At 42.3% G+C, this 19325-nt stretch overlaps 2 protein-coding genes across 2 annotated transcripts in view; both read left to right on the forward strand.

Moving 5' to 3' along the window:
• The window catches only part of atad1a (ATPase family AAA domain containing 1a), a 296764-nt gene that overhangs the window by 142434 nt on the left and 135005 nt on the right, over positions 1 to 19325 (forward strand). The window lies entirely within an intron of this gene.
• Positions 1 to 19325, forward strand: part of LOC140541701 (piwi-like protein 2) — a 31769-nt gene that overhangs the window by 11281 nt on the left and 1163 nt on the right. Inside the window, exons 6-18 of the mRNA XM_072664456.1 lie at positions 2100 to 2180; positions 2387 to 2500; positions 3196 to 3384; positions 4753 to 4837; positions 7097 to 7189; positions 7640 to 7780; positions 8263 to 8376; positions 12174 to 12362; positions 12951 to 13052; positions 14437 to 14553; positions 14698 to 14786; positions 17195 to 17300; positions 18566 to 18819. Of these exons, the coding sequence (XP_072520557.1) occupies positions 2100 to 2180; positions 2387 to 2500; positions 3196 to 3384; positions 4753 to 4837; positions 7097 to 7189; positions 7640 to 7780; positions 8263 to 8376; positions 12174 to 12362; positions 12951 to 13052; positions 14437 to 14553; positions 14698 to 14786; positions 17195 to 17300; positions 18566 to 18819 (1674 nt within the window). The remainder of the gene's footprint in view (positions 1 to 2099; positions 2181 to 2386; positions 2501 to 3195; positions 3385 to 4752; positions 4838 to 7096; positions 7190 to 7639; positions 7781 to 8262; positions 8377 to 12173; positions 12363 to 12950; positions 13053 to 14436; positions 14554 to 14697; positions 14787 to 17194; positions 17301 to 18565; positions 18820 to 19325) is intronic.

The raw sequence follows: 19325 nt of genomic DNA on the forward strand, positions 1-19325 counted from the left end.
TTCATGTTCCTCTCTCTCTCTCTTGCTCTGTCTTTCTTTGGCTCGCTCACTCACTCTCACTTGCATTTTCTCTCTCTCGCTCTCTCATACTCTCCTCTCTTCCCTGTTTCTGTCACTCATCTCTTCTATCCTTGTTCTGTTTTATATTTGCCCCTCTAACTCTCTCACTCTCTCTCTCTCTCTCTCTTTTCGTGATCCTCTCTCTTTCTCTGTTTTTTTCCCTCCTTCTCGCCCCTCCTCATTTTTTTAATGAACTTTACCTGTGTACCCCCCGCCCCCTCTCTCTCCCCTCTCTCTCCTGCTTGGTGCTGTTTGCTGCTCCTCGGTTTCTGTCTGTATGGCTGTGCTGTGATTGCTCAGTGTCTGTAGGGCAGGACTTGTTGTAGCTGCAGTTTCTTCTCCTGCTGTTCTCTCTGCCCCTCTCGCAGAGGGTCGCTCCCCTCCCGAGTCGGCCGTGTTTGAAATGCCCTTTGTTCTCAGTGTGGAGAGAGAATCTGTATCCAGGAGAGGAAACCCAGCTCTCCTGAGGCGGCTCAGCTGTTTGGGCAGACGAGACGCAGGACTTTAGAGATGCTGCGTTTTGTCTGGCGGCGTGGAGAGAGCCTTCGGAGAAACGGAGAGCTGTTTATCCAGCTCTAGTTAAAGCGATATCGTAAAATAGAGCGGTGTTTAAAATATTAAGATAATTAACATAATTCTGAATAAATTAAATTGATCTTTAATGACAGCAAATCAAATACATTTTACACTTTGCATTTAATTTATAATTACTGCTCTTGCTGAAGGTGTAAAGTGCTTTCCACTCATCTAAGACTAACAGTTAAAACATCTAAAATGTAGGCAGTTATTATTATTTGTATTATTATTATTTTAAACAATTAATTAAATAATTGATAAAATTACAGACTACTGAATTCATCTAAAAGGGTTTTAGGGAAGCATGCGGCTTTTAAACAAACTCCTTAAAGAACTATCTACACAATATATCCAAATGTTTGTGGACACCCCTGCTAAAGAATGCATTCAATACTTTAACTTGCACCCATTTCTTCAGCGTTGAGGATCACACAGATGCTTAGAACCTTTTGACTATGCACTGCGGCCTTTCGTCCATGTTGGAGAGACTTCCAGACATGTTCACTGTCCTTCTGTTGGCCCAGTGAAGTTTTCTGTGGGAGAATAAGAACCGGTGAGGGCTCTGTTAAACGGTGCAGGCAGAAGTTTAATAACGGTCTGTGTCTCTGTTTTGCCCTAGCCCCGCCTTGTCATTAGTGTTTCCATCTGTGCTTCCTTTGTAGCCCCTCCCTGTAGTTCATCTTCATCTACAGCCCTGCCTCCTCCTTCTTCAGAGAATACACTGCTACAGCTAATGGTCTGGAGGAGGCAGAGCTGTCACTTTCCCACAGAAACTCCACAAAAGCCTCGACGCAGTCATGCCTTTCAACAACACCAATGAGATAAAGATGATGAACTACATGGCGGGGAAACAAAGGAGACACAGGTGGAAAGACTAATGACAAGGCGTGGCTAGGGGCAAAGACATGAAACAAAAATAAACAGAGCCATGTGCTAAAGTGTTGAAGTGCACATGACAGGGCAAATCAGAAACACAGACCAGGAAGGGGAAACACAAGGGCAAGACAAAGACACAATTTACAGCTGATATACACTGAACCTTAAAAGAATGAAAACGCAAAACGAAATATTTACTATAGTTAAAACAATTAGGAAAAATGTATGTGAAATAAATGTCTCCATTTTCAAAATAAATAAATAAAGGTGTGATGTGGAGCATTTTAAACTTGTTTAATTTGGTTAATTATTATATTCTTTTAATTGTTAATTAATAACTGATTAATTGTTTGGTTTTTAAAACTCTGGAAATAGAAAGTAAGAAATTTGTGGGATTCTCTGTTTGGTTGCAGTTTTTGTAACATGGTATACCTAAAAGCAGTATACTGTACACTATTTTAATATGTGTGGTATCCTCGTTTTTAAACATGATCCATGTCTGATCCTTTGTTTTTACCGCTGTGTTCTAGATAGCGCTGATGTCCTCTGAGCGAAGACTAATCCTTCATTTTCTCACTTCTTCGCAGAGTGATGAAGATTTTGGGTCTCAAGCTGGTGGGCAGGAATCATTACGATCCAAACATTGCCATCATTCTCAGCCAGCACAGGTATTTATCCTCTACTTTAGATTAAGCTGGGATGCAGGTAAAGCTGGAAATTCAAAATTAGGCACCTCTAGAGCGTCCAGCATATTGGATTATTGGATCCAAATAAATGTAAGAAAAGGCTCTATATTAAACCATTGACAAAATAACTGTTGGTGTGGTATGCATTGTGTCACGTGTGTTTGTGTGTCGGGGGTTGTATACATCAGGCTGCAGGTATGGCCAGGTTACTCCACCTGTATAAAGGAAACTGACGGTGGGCTGTACCTGGGAGTGGATGTGTCGCACAAGGTGCTCCGGAACGACTCAGTTCTAGACGTCATGTAAGTGTCCCGTGTCTCTATTGGTTTTAACTGTTTGGACCGGTTTTAGAAACACATATCACTGTCTGATCACTGTCTGGAACAGAGCTAGTCTAAATCCAGAGACTGCCATCGTTGTTGTGCAGCAGTAAAGAATCCTTCCAATTTGAGGATGATCTTAACTATCATATTCTATTATATTTGAATAAATGCAGTCTCAAATATCACACAATCAATAGTGTTGTGACGATATTTAATCGTATCTTCACAAAATTTGTTATCGTGATGTACAGTATGCTTCTCTAAGCATATCAAGGATGTCGTTAATGCTTAATAAACACTGATCAGCTGCAGGTTTCTTTACAAACAGTGTAATTAGACTGGGTTAATTGGATGAAGTGCAGCAGATGTTAAATAAAAAGCACTGTATTTAGTATTGAAGGGTATCTGAAGAGTGTTTAAGAATCTGTTGCTAATGATGTATTTAGTCTATAATTAAATGTATCGTAATAAATATCATGTATAATGAAAAATGTGTCTAAATATTGTGAATATCGTGTTTACTGTATCACTCAGCCCTACCCTACTGATGCCCTACTTTTTTTGTTGTTTTTTATTTTTTAGTTTGTTCTGAAACTAAACGTTTAAACAGTTATTACCATTAAACAGACATTAAATGGAACTTAAAGTGTGTGTGTGTGTGTGTGTGTGTGTAGGAATGTGATCTACCAGCAGAGTCGGGAGAGCTTTCAGGATGAATGCACCAAGGAGTTTATCGGAGCGATTGTCATCACTCGTTACAACAACCGCACCTACCGCATCGACGACATTGAGTGGTCCAAATCCCCCAAAGACTCTTTCACTATGGCAGACGGCTCAGAGACGACCTTCATCGATTACTACAGGTTCATTGACTGCACTAAGACTCTCAGACTCTTTCTGTGTCACTGTGCAGATTGCTACCTTTCACTAATAGTGGGCAGAATACGGGTTCAATATTTTTTTATATTTTGCCGTAACCATAGACCTCTAAAGATGTGTATATTTCTGTAGTCGTCTCCATGCCCATTTTACATTTACATTTACGGCATTTAGCTGACGCTCTTATCCAGAGAGACTTACAAGGTTACTCGTATTACAGAGGTGGGCCGATGTAGGGTTAGGAGTCTTGCCCTCATACTCGTGCCACATGGTGTGGCAGCTTAGTGGTGTCATCTGTTGCGCCACACCATCATTTTAGAAACTTCTTTAAAAAATCACTGCTGTCGCGCCCTGTGGTAAAGCACAATTTGTCCTTTGATACATAATAGTTAAACTAGTCTAAATATGAATATGGCTACATTCATGCTACAAGCAGGCTGACATGCCCGGACATAGAACTTGACTGCTGAGAACTTAAACTTAAACACTGCACTATATAGTAAAAAGTATTTGGACACCTGCTCATTCATAGTTTCTTCTGAAATCAAGGCTATTAAAAAGAGTTGATCCTGCTTCTGTTGGAGTAACTGTCTCTACTGACCAGAGAAGAAGACTTACTATTAGATTTTAAAGGAGCACCTCTGTGAGGATTTGATTGCATTCAAAAACAAGAGCGTTAGTGAGGTCAGGATGTTATCAGGATGATCACCACCCCACCTGATCATCCCCAACTCATCTCAAAAGTACTGGATGGAGCTCCACCACCATCCTTCCAGAGAACACAGTTCTCACAGTTCTTCCACTGCTCCACAGCTCAATGCTGGGGGTCTTTATACCCCTCTAGCCCACTAATGCATTAGGACTGGTGTCATTAGGTCCATGCAGTTAATCAAGTCCTATGCTATTGGCAGTACTTCTCTACAGGCACTAGACAAGCTGTGTGTCAGCAATGGGTGCAGCTTAAAGTAGCTTAATGCATTCATTAGAATGAGTGTCCACAAACATTTGGACACATAGTGTGTGTAGTAGTAACATTCCTATTTTTCCTCGTTAAAGACCTCAGAGAAACATTTTTTACAGTGGGATGAGATAGCAGGCGCTTTTTAAAATCCCGTTATTTCTTGGAGAAAATTCCTAATATGGGCACAACACTGACTATGGAATGATGAACTTTAGTGGTCTATTAAACTGGTGAGCTGCTAATAAATGCAGATAATTCAGTCATGTTTCAATGAAAATGTAAACACCCCCTCTGCTCTCGCTGTGTGGTCAGATTCAGTCTGAAGAGGTCCCGCTTTTAGAAAACCCAGCTCTGATTGAGTGTCTTACTCCTTTGTTTACACTGGTTACAGGAAGAACTACGGCATCACAATAAAAGAAATGGACCAGCCCATGCTGGTGCATCGTCCAAAGGAAAGGTCCAGACCTGGAGGAAAGGTGAGATGCTTCTTCACACCGTTCTCTTTTCTACTGCAGGGCCGAAAGGTTCTGAAGCCGGAGGGTAACTGTTGTCGTGGCTTTTCCACAGGGACACGGCTCGGTGCAGAATGCCAAGCCCGGTTTTCACAGCTCACTCAACTTCTGTGGGAGGGCTTAATGGTGTAGGGATCCACTTATTGGCTCCATATTTTCTTTTTCCAGCACGGGAAATGGTGAAGACCTGCTCTGATCATTAGCATGGCAACAAGTACGCTTTAGTGCACTGTAGCATAATATAGCTTAGCATGCTTGCATCAGCTACGGGCCTCGTCCGCCATTAGCATGCCAGCTACAGGCCTCGTCCAGCGTCGCTATAGCTGTCTGTTAGCATAGTGCTAAATACATGCTATAGGCTTAGTTTCAAACTACAGCCAGAACAAAAGTTGGTGGTTTGTATAGCACAACAGGTAACACCACTACCAGCCAGTGAGCTGCCACACAATGTGGGAGACTGGGGTTCGATTCCCAGTCTGGGTGACTAGGCTGCGCTACACCAATAGGAGTCCTTGGACAAGACTTCTAACACTACGTTGGCCCAACACTGTAATACGAGTCACCTTGCAGATTACACCATGCTGACAGATGAGTTACAGCTTTAGTGAGTTAGCTAGTGTTAGCTAGCTACATTGGCCTTGTAGCTGAAGTGCAGCACAGCAAATGGAAAAGACGGGTCAGCATCGGCGCGGCCTTAGGATCCGTCCGGCCCTGCAGGGGGATAGAGGCCTGTGGGTCAGAATTACTGTCCTTGCTAATAATCGCTGACCTTCAGGATTGAATTTACATTCAGACTCTGTTACTTCCTCTTAAATTTGCTGGGTTCACATACACTGTCCAAATGTTAGTGGACACTCTTTTTAATAAAGTTGCACCCATTGCTGATACGGATACGCACACACGCACACACACAGCTTGTCTAGTCCCGTTAGAGACGTACTGCCTAAAAGAGGACTCTCTGGAGCAGATCCACATCATGACCCTATTGGCTCCATGCTGCCTAATAATGCCAGGTGTGGGCTAGAGGGGTATAAAGCCCCCCAGCATTGAGGAGCTGTGGAGCAGTGGAAGAGCTGTGTTCTCTGGAATGATGGAGGTGGAGCTCCATCCAGTACTCCTCCAACATCCGAACCTCACTAATGCTCTTTCTCCTAGGAGAAATCTAGTAAAAAGCCTTATTTCCTGGACAGTAGAGACAGTTACTCCTACAAAAGCAGGATAAGATGTATATTAAAATAGATATATTGTGAAAAAGGATGTTCCAGTGGATTCAGACACAAGCTTTTCAGTGATTGTATACCAGATCAAATCTAAGTACAGCAGTTTGGAACAGGCTAAAATGCTATTTTTCCATTTATATGAAACAAAATGCCCAGAGGTTGTTACGAAGGACAGTTTACCAATGGTTAAAGTGCCTTAGCTTCACAGACATACTTGACTTGATTACATGACTAAATGTAATCAATGGGACACAAGTGACACTGCAATGAGTGACTCATAAAGCGAGAGTTCTTTCTCTAAAGATAAGCATTGTCCAAATCCAGCAAGATGTTTATCTAGTCTTATAAAACATAACAACAACATAGTCAGACAGTGTTCCATCTCGTGACCTTTATGTATAGTCGTCCAAGGCCTGTTAGCTGGAGCAGAAAGGAAATACACAGTCCTGGTGTTTTATCATTTTAAATTCTTACCTTATATCTCCCCCTGCTGGACATGTTTAGAGATGCAAGTAAGTAAGTACTGTGTTCACCCCTTATAGTTAAAGCTTATCATAGACATACACTATATGTTTGTGAACACCTCTTCTAATGAATGCATTCAGATACTTTTGTAAGTTTCACCCATTGCTGACACATGTGCAAATGCTCACACACAGCACAGAGAAGCCTTCTTCTCTGGACAGTAGAAACTCTTTTAAAACCTTTGATTTCACAAGAAACAATGAATAAGCAGGTGTCCCAATACTTTTGTCCATATAGTTTAGAATAAATTTGTTGGTAAATATATAGGTTCAATATATGTTTGAACCATTTGAACCTACTGGTGTATAATAGTAAATATGCTTAGTTGTATTGTTACCATTAATAATTCACACTTTTGACACTTTTGGTTAAGTTATTAATATCTTATGTTTTTCAGGGTAACTAAGTGTAGCTTGGTTGTATATCAGCAAAACTCAAAGTTTAAATATAAAAAGTAATCATTTGTTGTTTTCCACAGCAGATAATAACAGGCGAGATTCTGCTGCTGCCTGAGCTTTCCTTCATGACCGGCATCCCTGAGAAAATGAGAAAGGACTTCAGAGCTATGAAGGTAGAAAACCTTTCCCATATGATCTGCTTAAAGGTTCTCTGTATTTTCTTATGTTACATAAATGTGATGGTGCAGAATATTAGGTAATATTAAATATTGTTGAAGTTTCAAAATGTACCATTCACTCATACAGTGACAAAAACAACCCCAGATGCAGTCATGGTAGTAAGGACCATGCATTGGAGCTGGTAAGTGGGGGCGACCTCAGAAGTGTGTTGGGCAGGAGTTCAGGGTGGCTTCGAGGTGGCACATGAAGCTTTAACATTTGGTCCATAGGAATCAGAGGAACTATGGAACAGTAGCATCACTTTAAGTAGCACTTCCAAACTGGATGTGCTGGAGTTCTGAAGATTGTCGCATACAGATGATATTTGAGATTCTTTAACTTGCTCTACAGGGGAAATTAATTTTTTTTTTTATTGGTTAATGTGATTGTGTGTTCTCTCTCAGGAGCTGACGAAACACATTAATGTGAGTGCAGAGCAGCACACACACTCTATAAAGCAGCTCCTGCAGAACATCAACACCAGTTCAGAGGCTCTCAATGAGCTTTCACGCTGGGGACTCGAAATCAGCCTGGAGATACTCGTGGTAAGGGGGCGCACACGTGCTGATACAAGGTTGATGCATGAACTGATAACAAGTAATGAATGAAATGCACCAAAAATATAAAATAAACTCTTTAATTAAAAAAAAACAGGCAGTAAAATGGACGGAAACATGGCTCTGATGCGCAGCACTAAAAGTGCTGTACTCCGTACATAGTTTGTGAAATATTGTGTATCATGAAAAATGTTTTAAAATATCATGATGTAGTATTTTTACCATATCGCCCAGACCTAATGTACACCTTTTTTAAGTTCAGCTTTAATTTTCAGTGCAGCTTCTCAATAAATCAGGCATGTCTTGAAGTAGGGAAGAAGTTGAAATATGGCAAAAATAATTACAGTGACACAAAAGGACACCGCTTTAAATGTAGACTGTAGAGTGTTAAAGAATACGTGTTTTACATGCATTTGCTTATGTTCAGTATGACTATATATATGTATGTATGTGTGTGTGTGTGGTTGCAGACCCAGGGGAGAACCCTGCCCATGGAGACTATTTGCCTGCAGTCTGCTTCCTTCGTCTCGTCCTCGTCTGTTGACTGGTCCAGAGAGGTGGTCAGAGACCCGCCTATAAGCACTGTAAGTATTGGTGGAACAGGCTGTGTTTATTACGAGAGTAGAACAGTTATAGACTCAACCCCCTTTGCCCCTTTTTGAAGTATGAATTGTGACGATTTGTCAAGTTTTTAATCTTGGGGAGTGCCAGCAAAAAATAATTCTGAAGGAAAGCTCTGTTCATTCCAGCAGATTCACTGAGCATATGGGAGCATTGTGTAGTTCTGTAATTCCAGACTGTAGCCCATCCTTTCCCCCTGCTCTTCAGTGCTCAGGACCCCACAGGACTGACCACCACAGAGCAGGTCGAATTTTGATGTATTGGTGTAGAACAGGTTGTTTTCTGTGGACTGTCATAATCACTAAGAGCTGAGTCTTCAAGTAGTAATCATTGGGGTCAAGCACAGTGTTTATAGACTGGCCTAATTTATAATAGCTGTCGGGTCTCAAAAGGAGTCCTGGACGTGACCTGAATTTGCATAGTAGTTGAAAAACCACACATTTGTGCACCACAATTTTCATGTTAAAATCACCAGTTTTCTCCCAGGAAAGCCGTTATGAGGGTTTGGTTTCTGAACTCGTCTCCTTTTTCCATTTCTAGAGGTTTTTCATGTCTGCAGTAGTGCTGGACGAGATCATCTACTACATGCTACTTGTGCTAAATGTCCAAATGTTTGTGGACACCCCTTCTAATGAATGCATTCAGCTACTTTACGTTGCACCTATTTGCTGACACTGCTTGTTTAGTCCATGTAGAGTGAAGTACTGCCAATAGAATAGGACTCTCTGGAGCAGATCAACATCATGACCCTATTGGCATCGTGCTGCCTAATGCCAGGTGTGGGCTAGAGGGGTATAAAGCCCCCCAGCGTTGAGCTGTGGAGCAATGCAAGAACTGTGCGCTCTGCACTGTATGGGATGGATGGTGCTCCATCCAATACCTTTGGGATAAGTTTGGTATGAGATTGGGTGGTGATCATCACCATCAACACCCTGACCTCACTAACGCTCTTGGGCTGAGTGCAATCAAATTCTCACAGCAGTGCTTTTCCATAATCTAGTATAAAGTCTTCTTCTGTGGACAGTAGAGACAGTTACTCCACTAAAAGCAGGATCGACTCTGTTTCTTCTGAAATCAAGGTTAATGAAAAGTGAATAAGAAGGTGTCCCAATACTTTTGTCTAGATCTCGCAATTTGAGCCACAACGAAATTGTATTGTAACAGCAAACCTGTGCACCTCCATATTTATGTTTGACGGAATATGAGTGTGTTTTGGATTCAGCATCAATATTTCTGCCATTCCTTAATCTTTCTCTGGTGCTTCATCAGTTTCATGCAGAGAGACAGAACACACAAAGAGACTGCAAATCAACCAGGACTGGCTCTATTTACATAAAACAGTCATGCTGAAGGTCTTGAAGCTGAGCTCATGCATTAAATAGTAAATAAAAAAATGGAATTGGACAGTTTTAAGATAACTGCTGGACTGACCCTGCATACATGAGTCAGCTACCGGCCTCGTCCAACATCGCTACTGTTGCGTTAGCATGGCCCAGCTGCTGATCTCATCCAACAACGCTAACGCAGCGTTTGCTGCAAACATGTCCAAGAGAATTACGTGGGCCTCGGGTGGTCCAGCGGGCTAAGGCACTGTCACTATGTTGAGATGAGGCTATCAGCAGTCAAGGTCACGAGAGAGCACAATTGGCCTTTCTCTCTCCGGGGTGGGTAGATGGCGCTCTCTCCCCACATCGCTTGAGAGGCTTGTCTGCATACAGGGGGCGTGTGTTGGTCCGCCCTCACTAGTGCTGGAGGCGTACGTATGGTTTGAGTATTTGATTGTCCAAAATGGGTGAAAATGTAATAAAATGTATTTTAAAAAAGGAGAATTACAGGGTTTCTGTATTAAAAGCAGCCGAGGAACAGCTGGACTATGTGATTTTGTGGCTGTGTATCTTGTATGACTTGTTTAAGTGCACTACAGCTGTATGACCTCTCAACACGTGGTTTGCGAAGAGCTAACAGTTAGCTTGCTGCATTAGCCTTTTAGGCATAACTATTAGTTGTATATTGTAATAATTATTATGCTGGTTCTGATTTACCTTTTGGTCCTGCCGTGGCATAGTGGTCTATGACTTGCAGTACTCTGACTGGTTGGTAGTCATTTACGGTGGTTTGTTTGTATGTGTAGTACAGTTCACTCAGTCCAGGCCAAGCAGGAACATGGTACACTGTTAGATTTTAGTCCTGGATTGATTCATGTCCATATTGACAAATTTCCAGTCAAACCGTGTTAGGGGGAAATAATGCTCAAATGATCGTGGCTGCAAGTGGAAGTCTTCACAAGGTGGGTCCTGCTTGATCCACATCCAGCAGGTTGTGGGTTAAAGCTGGCACGTTAATATCTATCTCTCACTGGGAGAAGCAGAGCTCAGTGGGATAGATCCCCAGCTGGAAACTTGAGGAAGCAGACATGAACAAATATACTGCAGGTGAACTTAAAATCTGTCCGCCGGACCCTTATTGAACCTGGCTTATTGAATCATGTTGGCTTAATATCAGTATTAAAACACATTTTTATTTTTAATTTGATTGTTAATGTAAAATTTGACATTACTGTGGGTGCCTCCCAACTCTCTCACATCTTTACAGAGGAAACTACAGCCACTAGAGGTGACTAGTTGTGAAACACTGTGTAGTGTGGCAGTGTGTGGTTTGGGACACAGCCCACTAAACTAAAATATCATAAGAAGTTAAAGCACAAGAAACGTGGGCAGGTCTGCATGGATACTCACCCGTGCTCAAGTCTAGCTGCGAGGACGCCAGGATTTCGCCAGGGTTCGTTTCAATGAAACCAAAGCTAACACACATAAACACACCCTGAAATGTACATTACATTTACATTTAAGGCATTTAGCAGAGCTCTTTGCTGTTTACCCAAGAAGAACATCAGCTAGGTTAAATAGACTAATAATTCAAAGATCCTCTAAGTTTAGACTCTACTAAACACAAGTCAGTAAGGAGACCATAGTACTCTCCTATTCGCCCAAGTCCTCTCAGAAGAGGAGGGTCTTCAGTCTGGGTTTGAGGACAGCGAGCGTTGGACTCTGCTGTTCGGACATCCAGGAGAAGTTCGTTCCACCACTTCGGTGCAGGACAGTAAAAAGTCTGGACGCTCGTCTTCCGTGGATCTTAAAGGATGGCGGGTCGAGCTGAGCCGTACTTGAAGCTGGAAGGGCTCTTGGTGCAGATCGGCTTTTGACCATCACCATCAAGTACGGAGGGGCTGGCTGGTCTAGTTTCGGCTTTGTAGACCAGAGTCAGGGGTCTGAATCGGATGAGGGCAGCAGCTACGGGAAGCCAGTGAAGAGAGAACGCAGCAGTGGAGAGACGTGGCTGAATTTAGGAACGTTGAAGACGACCCGTGACGCTGCGTTCTGGATCAGTTGCAGGGGCCTGATGGTGCACAGAAAAAGAAGAGCAGCCAGAAGAGAGCTGCAGTAGTCAAGTCTCGAAGTAACGAAAACTGAACGAGCACCTGGGCGACTCTCTAGAGAAGAAGGGTCGAATTCTCTGAAATGACATGAATATGAAAAACAGGCGAAGCTCAATCTCTAGTGCACAGCCACACTGCGCCCAAGCATGCCCACACCGTAGCACCACCGCCATCATGGCTTGGGGAGAGATGATCCTTTATGTTCTTCTTGGTTAAAGATTCTTTTCGGATGGTGGAATCATGAGCAATGACCATATCTGAGACGAGGGAGGCTAGATTCTGACGTAATCGAGCTTTCTTTGTCCTCTCTGTTTACCCACTCAGATCCCTCTTTACTGCTGGGCTGTTTTCTACCCACGCAGGGCTGCGGATCATGCAGAGGAACTCGTGACCACATTCAGGAAGGTGGCCGGACCTATGGGAATCAAACTGGACCGTCCAATCCACGTGGAGCTTCGGGACGACCGGACAGAGACTTACGTCAAGAGCATCCACTCCCAGCTCACCAGCGAGGTGCGACAACTGTGCTTAAAGTGTTAGGTGATCTCAAATAGACTTGGCCAATGTGTTTTCTAGATTTAGGACTAACTGGTGGAGTATAAGTGTTTAGAACTTGAAATATAACTTAACTATAAATTTATTTCTAAAAATTAAAAGTGAACTTTAGACACCAAACATGTCTTGGCTCGACTACGTTTGGTGGTTGTGGTGTAGAGTAGTGGGCAACACAGGCTTCTCCTGGCCTGGCAAGAACGTCACGCTATACCTGTAAAAGACCTTGAGCAAAACTCATACCTCATATCTCCAAAACGGCAACTTTACAGGAGAAAGAAAAAGCCATCTTAACTTTCAGTGGACCTCAATGTTAGTGCAAGTCCTTTAAAAGCATTTCTGTTGGTCCATTCATTGTGAATTAGAGGCTATTATGACCGCACAGGTGGACAAACTCTTGGGTAATGCCCTTGATTTCAGTATAAATGCTGGAGGAGCCTCCAGTGCACTCCTGACAACTTCAGGAAAAAAATCTAAGAAATGTAATAAAATGAACTAGTTGTATTATAAAATGTAGTCAGTCAAATATCCTCTCTGTTCTGTTCTCAGCCCAATGTGCAGCTGGTGGTGTGCATCATAACGGGAAACAGGGACGACCTTTACAGCGCCATTAAGAAGCTCTGCTGTGTCCAGAGTCCATGTCCCTCACAGGTCTCTTAACATTCCACATTACTGATTCAAAGCCTTTTAAAATGAGCCTTTTAGATTTTGACATTTTCCAGTATTTGATCATCCTGCACATGTTTGCCATGTTTACATCCCTGCTCCTACATTTATGCAACAGGTAAACAGGTAAGGTGCCCCAAATCTGATTTTATTGGTCATACGTGACACAGATGTGTCATCTGTATGGCAGTGTGAACAGCAAAAGCACGCTGAATCAGACATTTTCAGTTCAGATTAGGACCACTTATAAGTGTGGTATTGAAATCTGATACATATCTGATACCAAGAAATGCAATGCCCCCACAGATGGATCGAAATTCTTGCAGCTTTTATGTCAGTCCAACTCAGCCGTACTCATAAATGCACTGAGGAGAAGGGAAAATGGACGTCAGCAGTGAAAGAGGATGTAAAAGTCACTAATGCAAACACAGCAGTAACCCCAGATTAAGGCTGGGCCGGGATCAGTAGCAGCTTAAATTCTAATTAACCCAGTCCAATTAATGAAATGAAACATGCAATTGATCAGTACTTCCTTGAGTACTAACAATAAATATTCAATATGCTTAGAAAAGCATATTGTGTGCCACAATAAAATTAATCACACAACAATAAAATATCATTATATTACCCGGCCCTATGCCAGGTACTGTCAAACCGAAAGCTAAAATTACTATCCCCTATTTCTTTCTTTATTTTTGCTGAGTTAAAAAAACGGGATTCAAAGCATGAGGTTTGTGATTCGTTACAAAACTAGTATTAACATTTATTTGCATTAATTGCTGGGCCGTCTAGACTGTACTCCTGTAGAGCTGCAGTTTTCATTGGTTTCTGAAAGCAGGGAAATTAAAGCTCTTGCAAAAGTTCTACCAGAAGACTCTTAATGCAGCGCCACCTTTCTTCAGCCACCAGTTTGGTCCTGCCGGCTGCCCAGGGGCTCAGCTCCAAATGTTGCAAGACCTCTGCCGAGAACTTTCTATCCCGTTGTTGGTCAAGATTACGCTTATGCTCTATTCTGCTCATGTCTCCAGAGTTTTCTGGTAGAGCTTGGGCTGGACAGTTGATTCAAAGCGAGGGAGGTTTTCAGTGGCGGGATAGCGAGGTAACAGACCTCATGAATATCGAAGAAAATTGGAAGGCACATATCGCAACTGCTCCGTGTTTGAAGAAATTTAAAAACAAATAGCCAAACTCGGCCACAGGAGGGAGCTGCTACAGCGTCAATACTGACGCAAACCGAAGAATAAGAGGGCAAAAAAAAAATGTGGATTTGGTGAGAAAATCGGATTTGGGGCTGCTTTACCCGCTGTGTGAACGTAGCCTTAGAGACATACTTGTGTTTTGTTTTCCTCTTCTGTCTTTATGGTTATAGGCCATCAACATACGGACCATCTCCCATCCACAGAAGCTTCGCAGCATTGCTCAGAAAATCCTTCTGCAGATCAACTGCAAGCTGGGAGGAGAACTGTGGACTGTCAACGTTCCTCTAGTGAGAGTCTGAGGGAATAATCTTATGTTTTATTGTAGCTCAGCTCATCTGTGTCTGATGTAGAGTGTGCTTACCCTAAGCTGAGAGCAGTTTACACTGATCCATCGCATCCATCAAATCAGTGTTGTTATTTCATTTAAACAGAAACACCTCATGGTGATTGGTGTGGACGTCCATCACGACACCAGCAAGAAGAACAGATCAGTGATGGGGTTTGTGGCCAGTTTGAACAGGTGATGTTCTCTGTGTGCACTGATTCAGTCTGTTGATACTGACAAATGAGCGGCATCTGGCTAAATGGTAATGTCTCTTTAAACTAGGACCAGACATATGAAAGTTAGTCATCTTGCAAATATCATTACTGTTGGAACCAAGGATTTGTCTTTTTCTTTGGCATCACCATGATTTGGCATCATCATCTGTCCTTTACATCCTGTCCACGTTTAGGCAGATATAATTAGGGATGCACTGTTGTATATGCAGAGAAGAAGACCTGCTGGAACTGGACACTCAAAACTCCCCCAAGCTCCTCCCCCAAGCTCCTCCCCCAAGCTCCTCCCCCAAGTTCAATAAAACCAATAAAATATCATCATATTTCTTCCCCAAGTCCCTTCCCCAAGTCCCTTCCCCAAGTCCCTTCCCCAAGTCCCTTCCCCAAGTCCCTTCCCCAAGTCCCTTCCCCAAGTCCCTTCCCCACACAGCTTTTTTAGTTGGTTTACAGCTTTAGAGAGGGCCAACACTGTGTGTTCTTAAATAGATGGTCAATCTTTAGGACTTTTACGATCTAGGCAGTCACAACAGGCTATATCTGACTGACCCTGAAGCTTCTGACCATTAAACCTCTGGGCTATTAGTATGTCCAAAAGTCTGCATTTCTGGTAAACCTAGTCACCTTCAGATCATATATCACCGATCTAACTTTTTCATTTCTGATACTGATGCATAAACTTTGCGTATGGACTGATTACAAATCCAATACCATTGTTGAATTAATTAATTAAATTAATAATGGTCCTCGCATATCATCACTAAAGTATCAAATGATTGTTTTGGTTTTGTCTGAGCTGTCTGTGAGACTAAAGAGGAGCAAGCATCTCCTCCCTTATGGGTTCTCCTTATGTGGAAGACCAGCTGTGGCAGTTACGTCATTCCCCCACCTGCTCTCGGCTGTCCTCCAAGTACAGGCGCAAGCCTCCAGCCGAATAGTTCCGAATAGTAACGTGTCGTGCTACTCGCCACCTCTGACTATGCTGACTCCGCCTTCCCACCCTTGCCGTCACCCAAAGACGCTTTTACATCTTTTTCCATTGTGGGTCAGCTGCGCGTCTTCTAGGTAACACGGGGCATTGAGGCGTGTTGGATTCGGTTCAGCAGCAGGTTGGAGTCGTGTAGTGTATGATCATTAGTAGGGCGGGGCGATATGGTAAAAAATATTGTATCACGATATTTAAATTAGGAATCAGATATCGGTCCGGATATTAACAAAATTAGCTGGATCGGGTATCTGATAATTAGGCCGATCCATGGAACCGATCCTTTCACTTTAATTTGTTGGTGTGAGACTGCACTAAATGTTAGTACTGTGCAAATAAATAAATGAGAAATGGCAGTTGAGTACATTTATATCTGTGTTCATTTGTTATGTAAAGTAATGTTTAAGTCAATCCTGATGCCTTAAGTCTCTCCCACGTGGTGAGGTGTATGGTTTATTAATTTAGCAGTGGTATCGGACTGGTATCGGGTATCGACCGATATGCAAAGTTTATGTATCAGAATCAGAACTGGGAAAGGCGGATCAGTGCATCCCTAATTTAAATATATTTTCATGATATGCAATACTCATCAGGACAAATGTGATCGCAGACAAAATGCCTCAGTAGTGATGGATTTCTTTTTTTAAACTATCATCCAAACACTCCCATATTTAGTACAGTTATTTGTATTGAAATGTGCTGCACTTTATCCAGTTAAACCAGACTAATCATGCAGCTGATCAGCGTTATTTACGCACTGATCATCCATCCATATGCTTAAAAAGCATATTGTGTATCACAATAAGAACATTTATCACCATACGATTGAATATTGTCCTATTGCCCAGCTCTAATCTAATCTCTAGTTGTTTAGCGGCGATAGACTTTTTTTATCTTTATAACCGCAGAGGGGACGCGTGAGTCCCAGTCCTTTATAGTCTGCTACCACTTAAAAAGTCCTGTAGCTTCAGGAGGACGCATTATCCTCTCCAGATCTTCTCTGTTAAGTGTTGAGTCTTTTGAAAGCTTTACATTTTTATCTGTGCGAATGGCATTTAAACACAAATGCATGCAAATCAGACGCACTCTAGAGCCTCTCGACTGTGCTGTTTGTTATGCCTATACCCGAAACATAGACCTACTTCTCAGACCAACCGAAGAGGCCGGCATTACCATTTTATTCAGACCCTCAATTGACATTCATTTGCCTGCATTCTGATCTGTCTAATGAGCTACGAGTCAGAAATAATTCAATAGAATATATAATATAAGAAGGGGAGGGTTCACACGAGGGCACTGTAGAGGAAATTTAGAAAATGTCAATCATTACATGTTCCTGAAAGTGAATTTTCCATCACACTTCATTTTGTGCATTCATGGCTGTTCAGTCTGCTGACAAGGTGGTACTCCAGAGTCACGTTCCAGATGCCCAATGAGGAGATCATTAACGGCTTCAGAGTGTGTCTCCTGGCCGCTCTGCAGAAGTATTACGAGGTAAAAGATTCACACGCTGCAGGGAACGTGCGTTCCACCATGTGTCTAACTTCTACAAAGTGTTTTTGTTTTTTTGAGATGATGAATGAATTGCTGTTGTGTGGCTCGGGTAAAACGTCTTACCTGCACAAGGGTTTGTTGTTGAGCGTTATTTTGTGTCCGTTTTTTTATGTCCAGCTATTTTGTAGCTTCATTTATTGCCTATTTTATCAGAGTCGGCTGCTACAGAAGTGTAAATTCAATGAAATTCAAATGTATTTATAAAGCCCTTTTCACAACGACTGTGGTCACAAAGCAGCTTCACAGAGATGCGGGTCCGAGCCTCTTTTCAGCAAAGAAAAACTCTTTCTGGTCGAGAGGAACCAAGACTCAAAAGGAAAAGCCGTCCCCCTGTGGTCGACAGTGTACACTTAGACACTGTAGCACATCTCCGGACCACCGCTGATGTACAGTATGTCACTATGTCCAGAAGTTTGTGGACACCCCTTCTAATGAATGCATTCAGCTACTACGTGGCACCAATTGCTGACACAGATGTGCAAATGCACATACACAGCTTGTCTAGATCCTGTAGAGAAGAAGTACTGCCAATAGAATAGGACTCTCTGGAGCAGATCAACATTATGAACCTACTGGCTCCAGGCGTGGGCTAGAGGGTCCCAGCATTGAGCTGTGGAGCAGTGGAAGAACTGTGTTCTCTGAAATGATGGTGGTGGAGCTCCATCCAGTACTTTTGAATAGGATGAGGTGGGGTGGTGATCATCAATTAACATCCTGACCTCACTAACGCTCTTGTGGCTGATTACATTTTGTAATTATTTTGTGTGTCTTTTATTGACTTGAGATTTTGTGACTTGTGAATATATCTGATATAGATGGAGAAGTATGAAACTCAGTTATTTACAATGTATAATACAGAAAATATTTGCATAGTGTATTCAGTATGCATTGTAGAGTTTGTTCTGTATTATACATTATAATATATACTGCAATAATACAGCTAATACAACAGGGATTCTGATTTATAGGGTTTAATTATTATTTATTTTTATTTTATAATTTTTTTTACAGTTATAGCTCTGTGAAGTTGTTTACACTCTGACCAGCAGGGGGAGTTGCACACTCCCTGCTCTAGCCCAGATCATGCCTAGGAAGACAGCTGTTGTCTCATTGGCTCAGACACTTTCTTTGTTATTGTTTGTGTCTTTAAATAAACACACACCTCGAAAAGCTGGTAGGAAAGACTCTCTCTGACTCTCCACCAGGTGAACCACAGCTTCCCAGAGAAGATCGTAATCTACCGAGACGGAGTATCAGACGGGCAGTTGAAAACTGTGGAACATTACGAGATTCCTCAGATCCTTAAATGTTTTGAGACGTTTCCAAACTACGAGCCCAAACTGACCTTCATCGTGGTGCAGAAGAGAATCAGTACGACGCTGTACTCGTACGGAGGAGACCACTTTGGAACTCCTATACCGGGAACAGTGCTCGACCACACGATCACGAACAAAGACTGGTCAGTACTGAATAAGAGACGGGCAATTACCCAAGTCGAGAACTGTGGTCCAGAAATGTGACGTGACGTGCTAATACATAAACCTATTGTGTATATTTTATTTTTTATAAAAAAAAAATATATTTTACATTTTATTACAATTACTTTAGTAAATCTACACCATTTCAGTCCATATTTCAAATTAAAATAAAAAATTATAGAGCTTAAAAACCAGGAGAATCGTGTTTAATTTGACATTGGCAAAGCCATTGGCAGCCGAGGCCCCGAGAAAGCACACTTGGCCTTGCTCTCTTCAGGGTGAGTAGATGGCGCTCGCTCCCCAGTATTCTATAATCAGATCTGTTTAATTGAATTGAGAACTGTGGTCCAGAAATGTGTAAATACTGACTGACGTGCTAATACGCCGTATCATAACCCTATCAGTATCACCGCTTCACTGCGGTGCTGGTGGGTCGAAGCCGGGAATGTGGCGCGTTGGTTGCCTAGAGACTTGACAGTACACACGT

Source organism: Salminus brasiliensis, chromosome 20 (assembly GCF_030463535.1).
Source record: "Salminus brasiliensis chromosome 20, fSalBra1.hap2, whole genome shotgun sequence".
NCBI classification, from domain to species: Eukaryota; Metazoa; Chordata; class Actinopteri; order Characiformes; family Bryconidae; genus Salminus; species Salminus brasiliensis.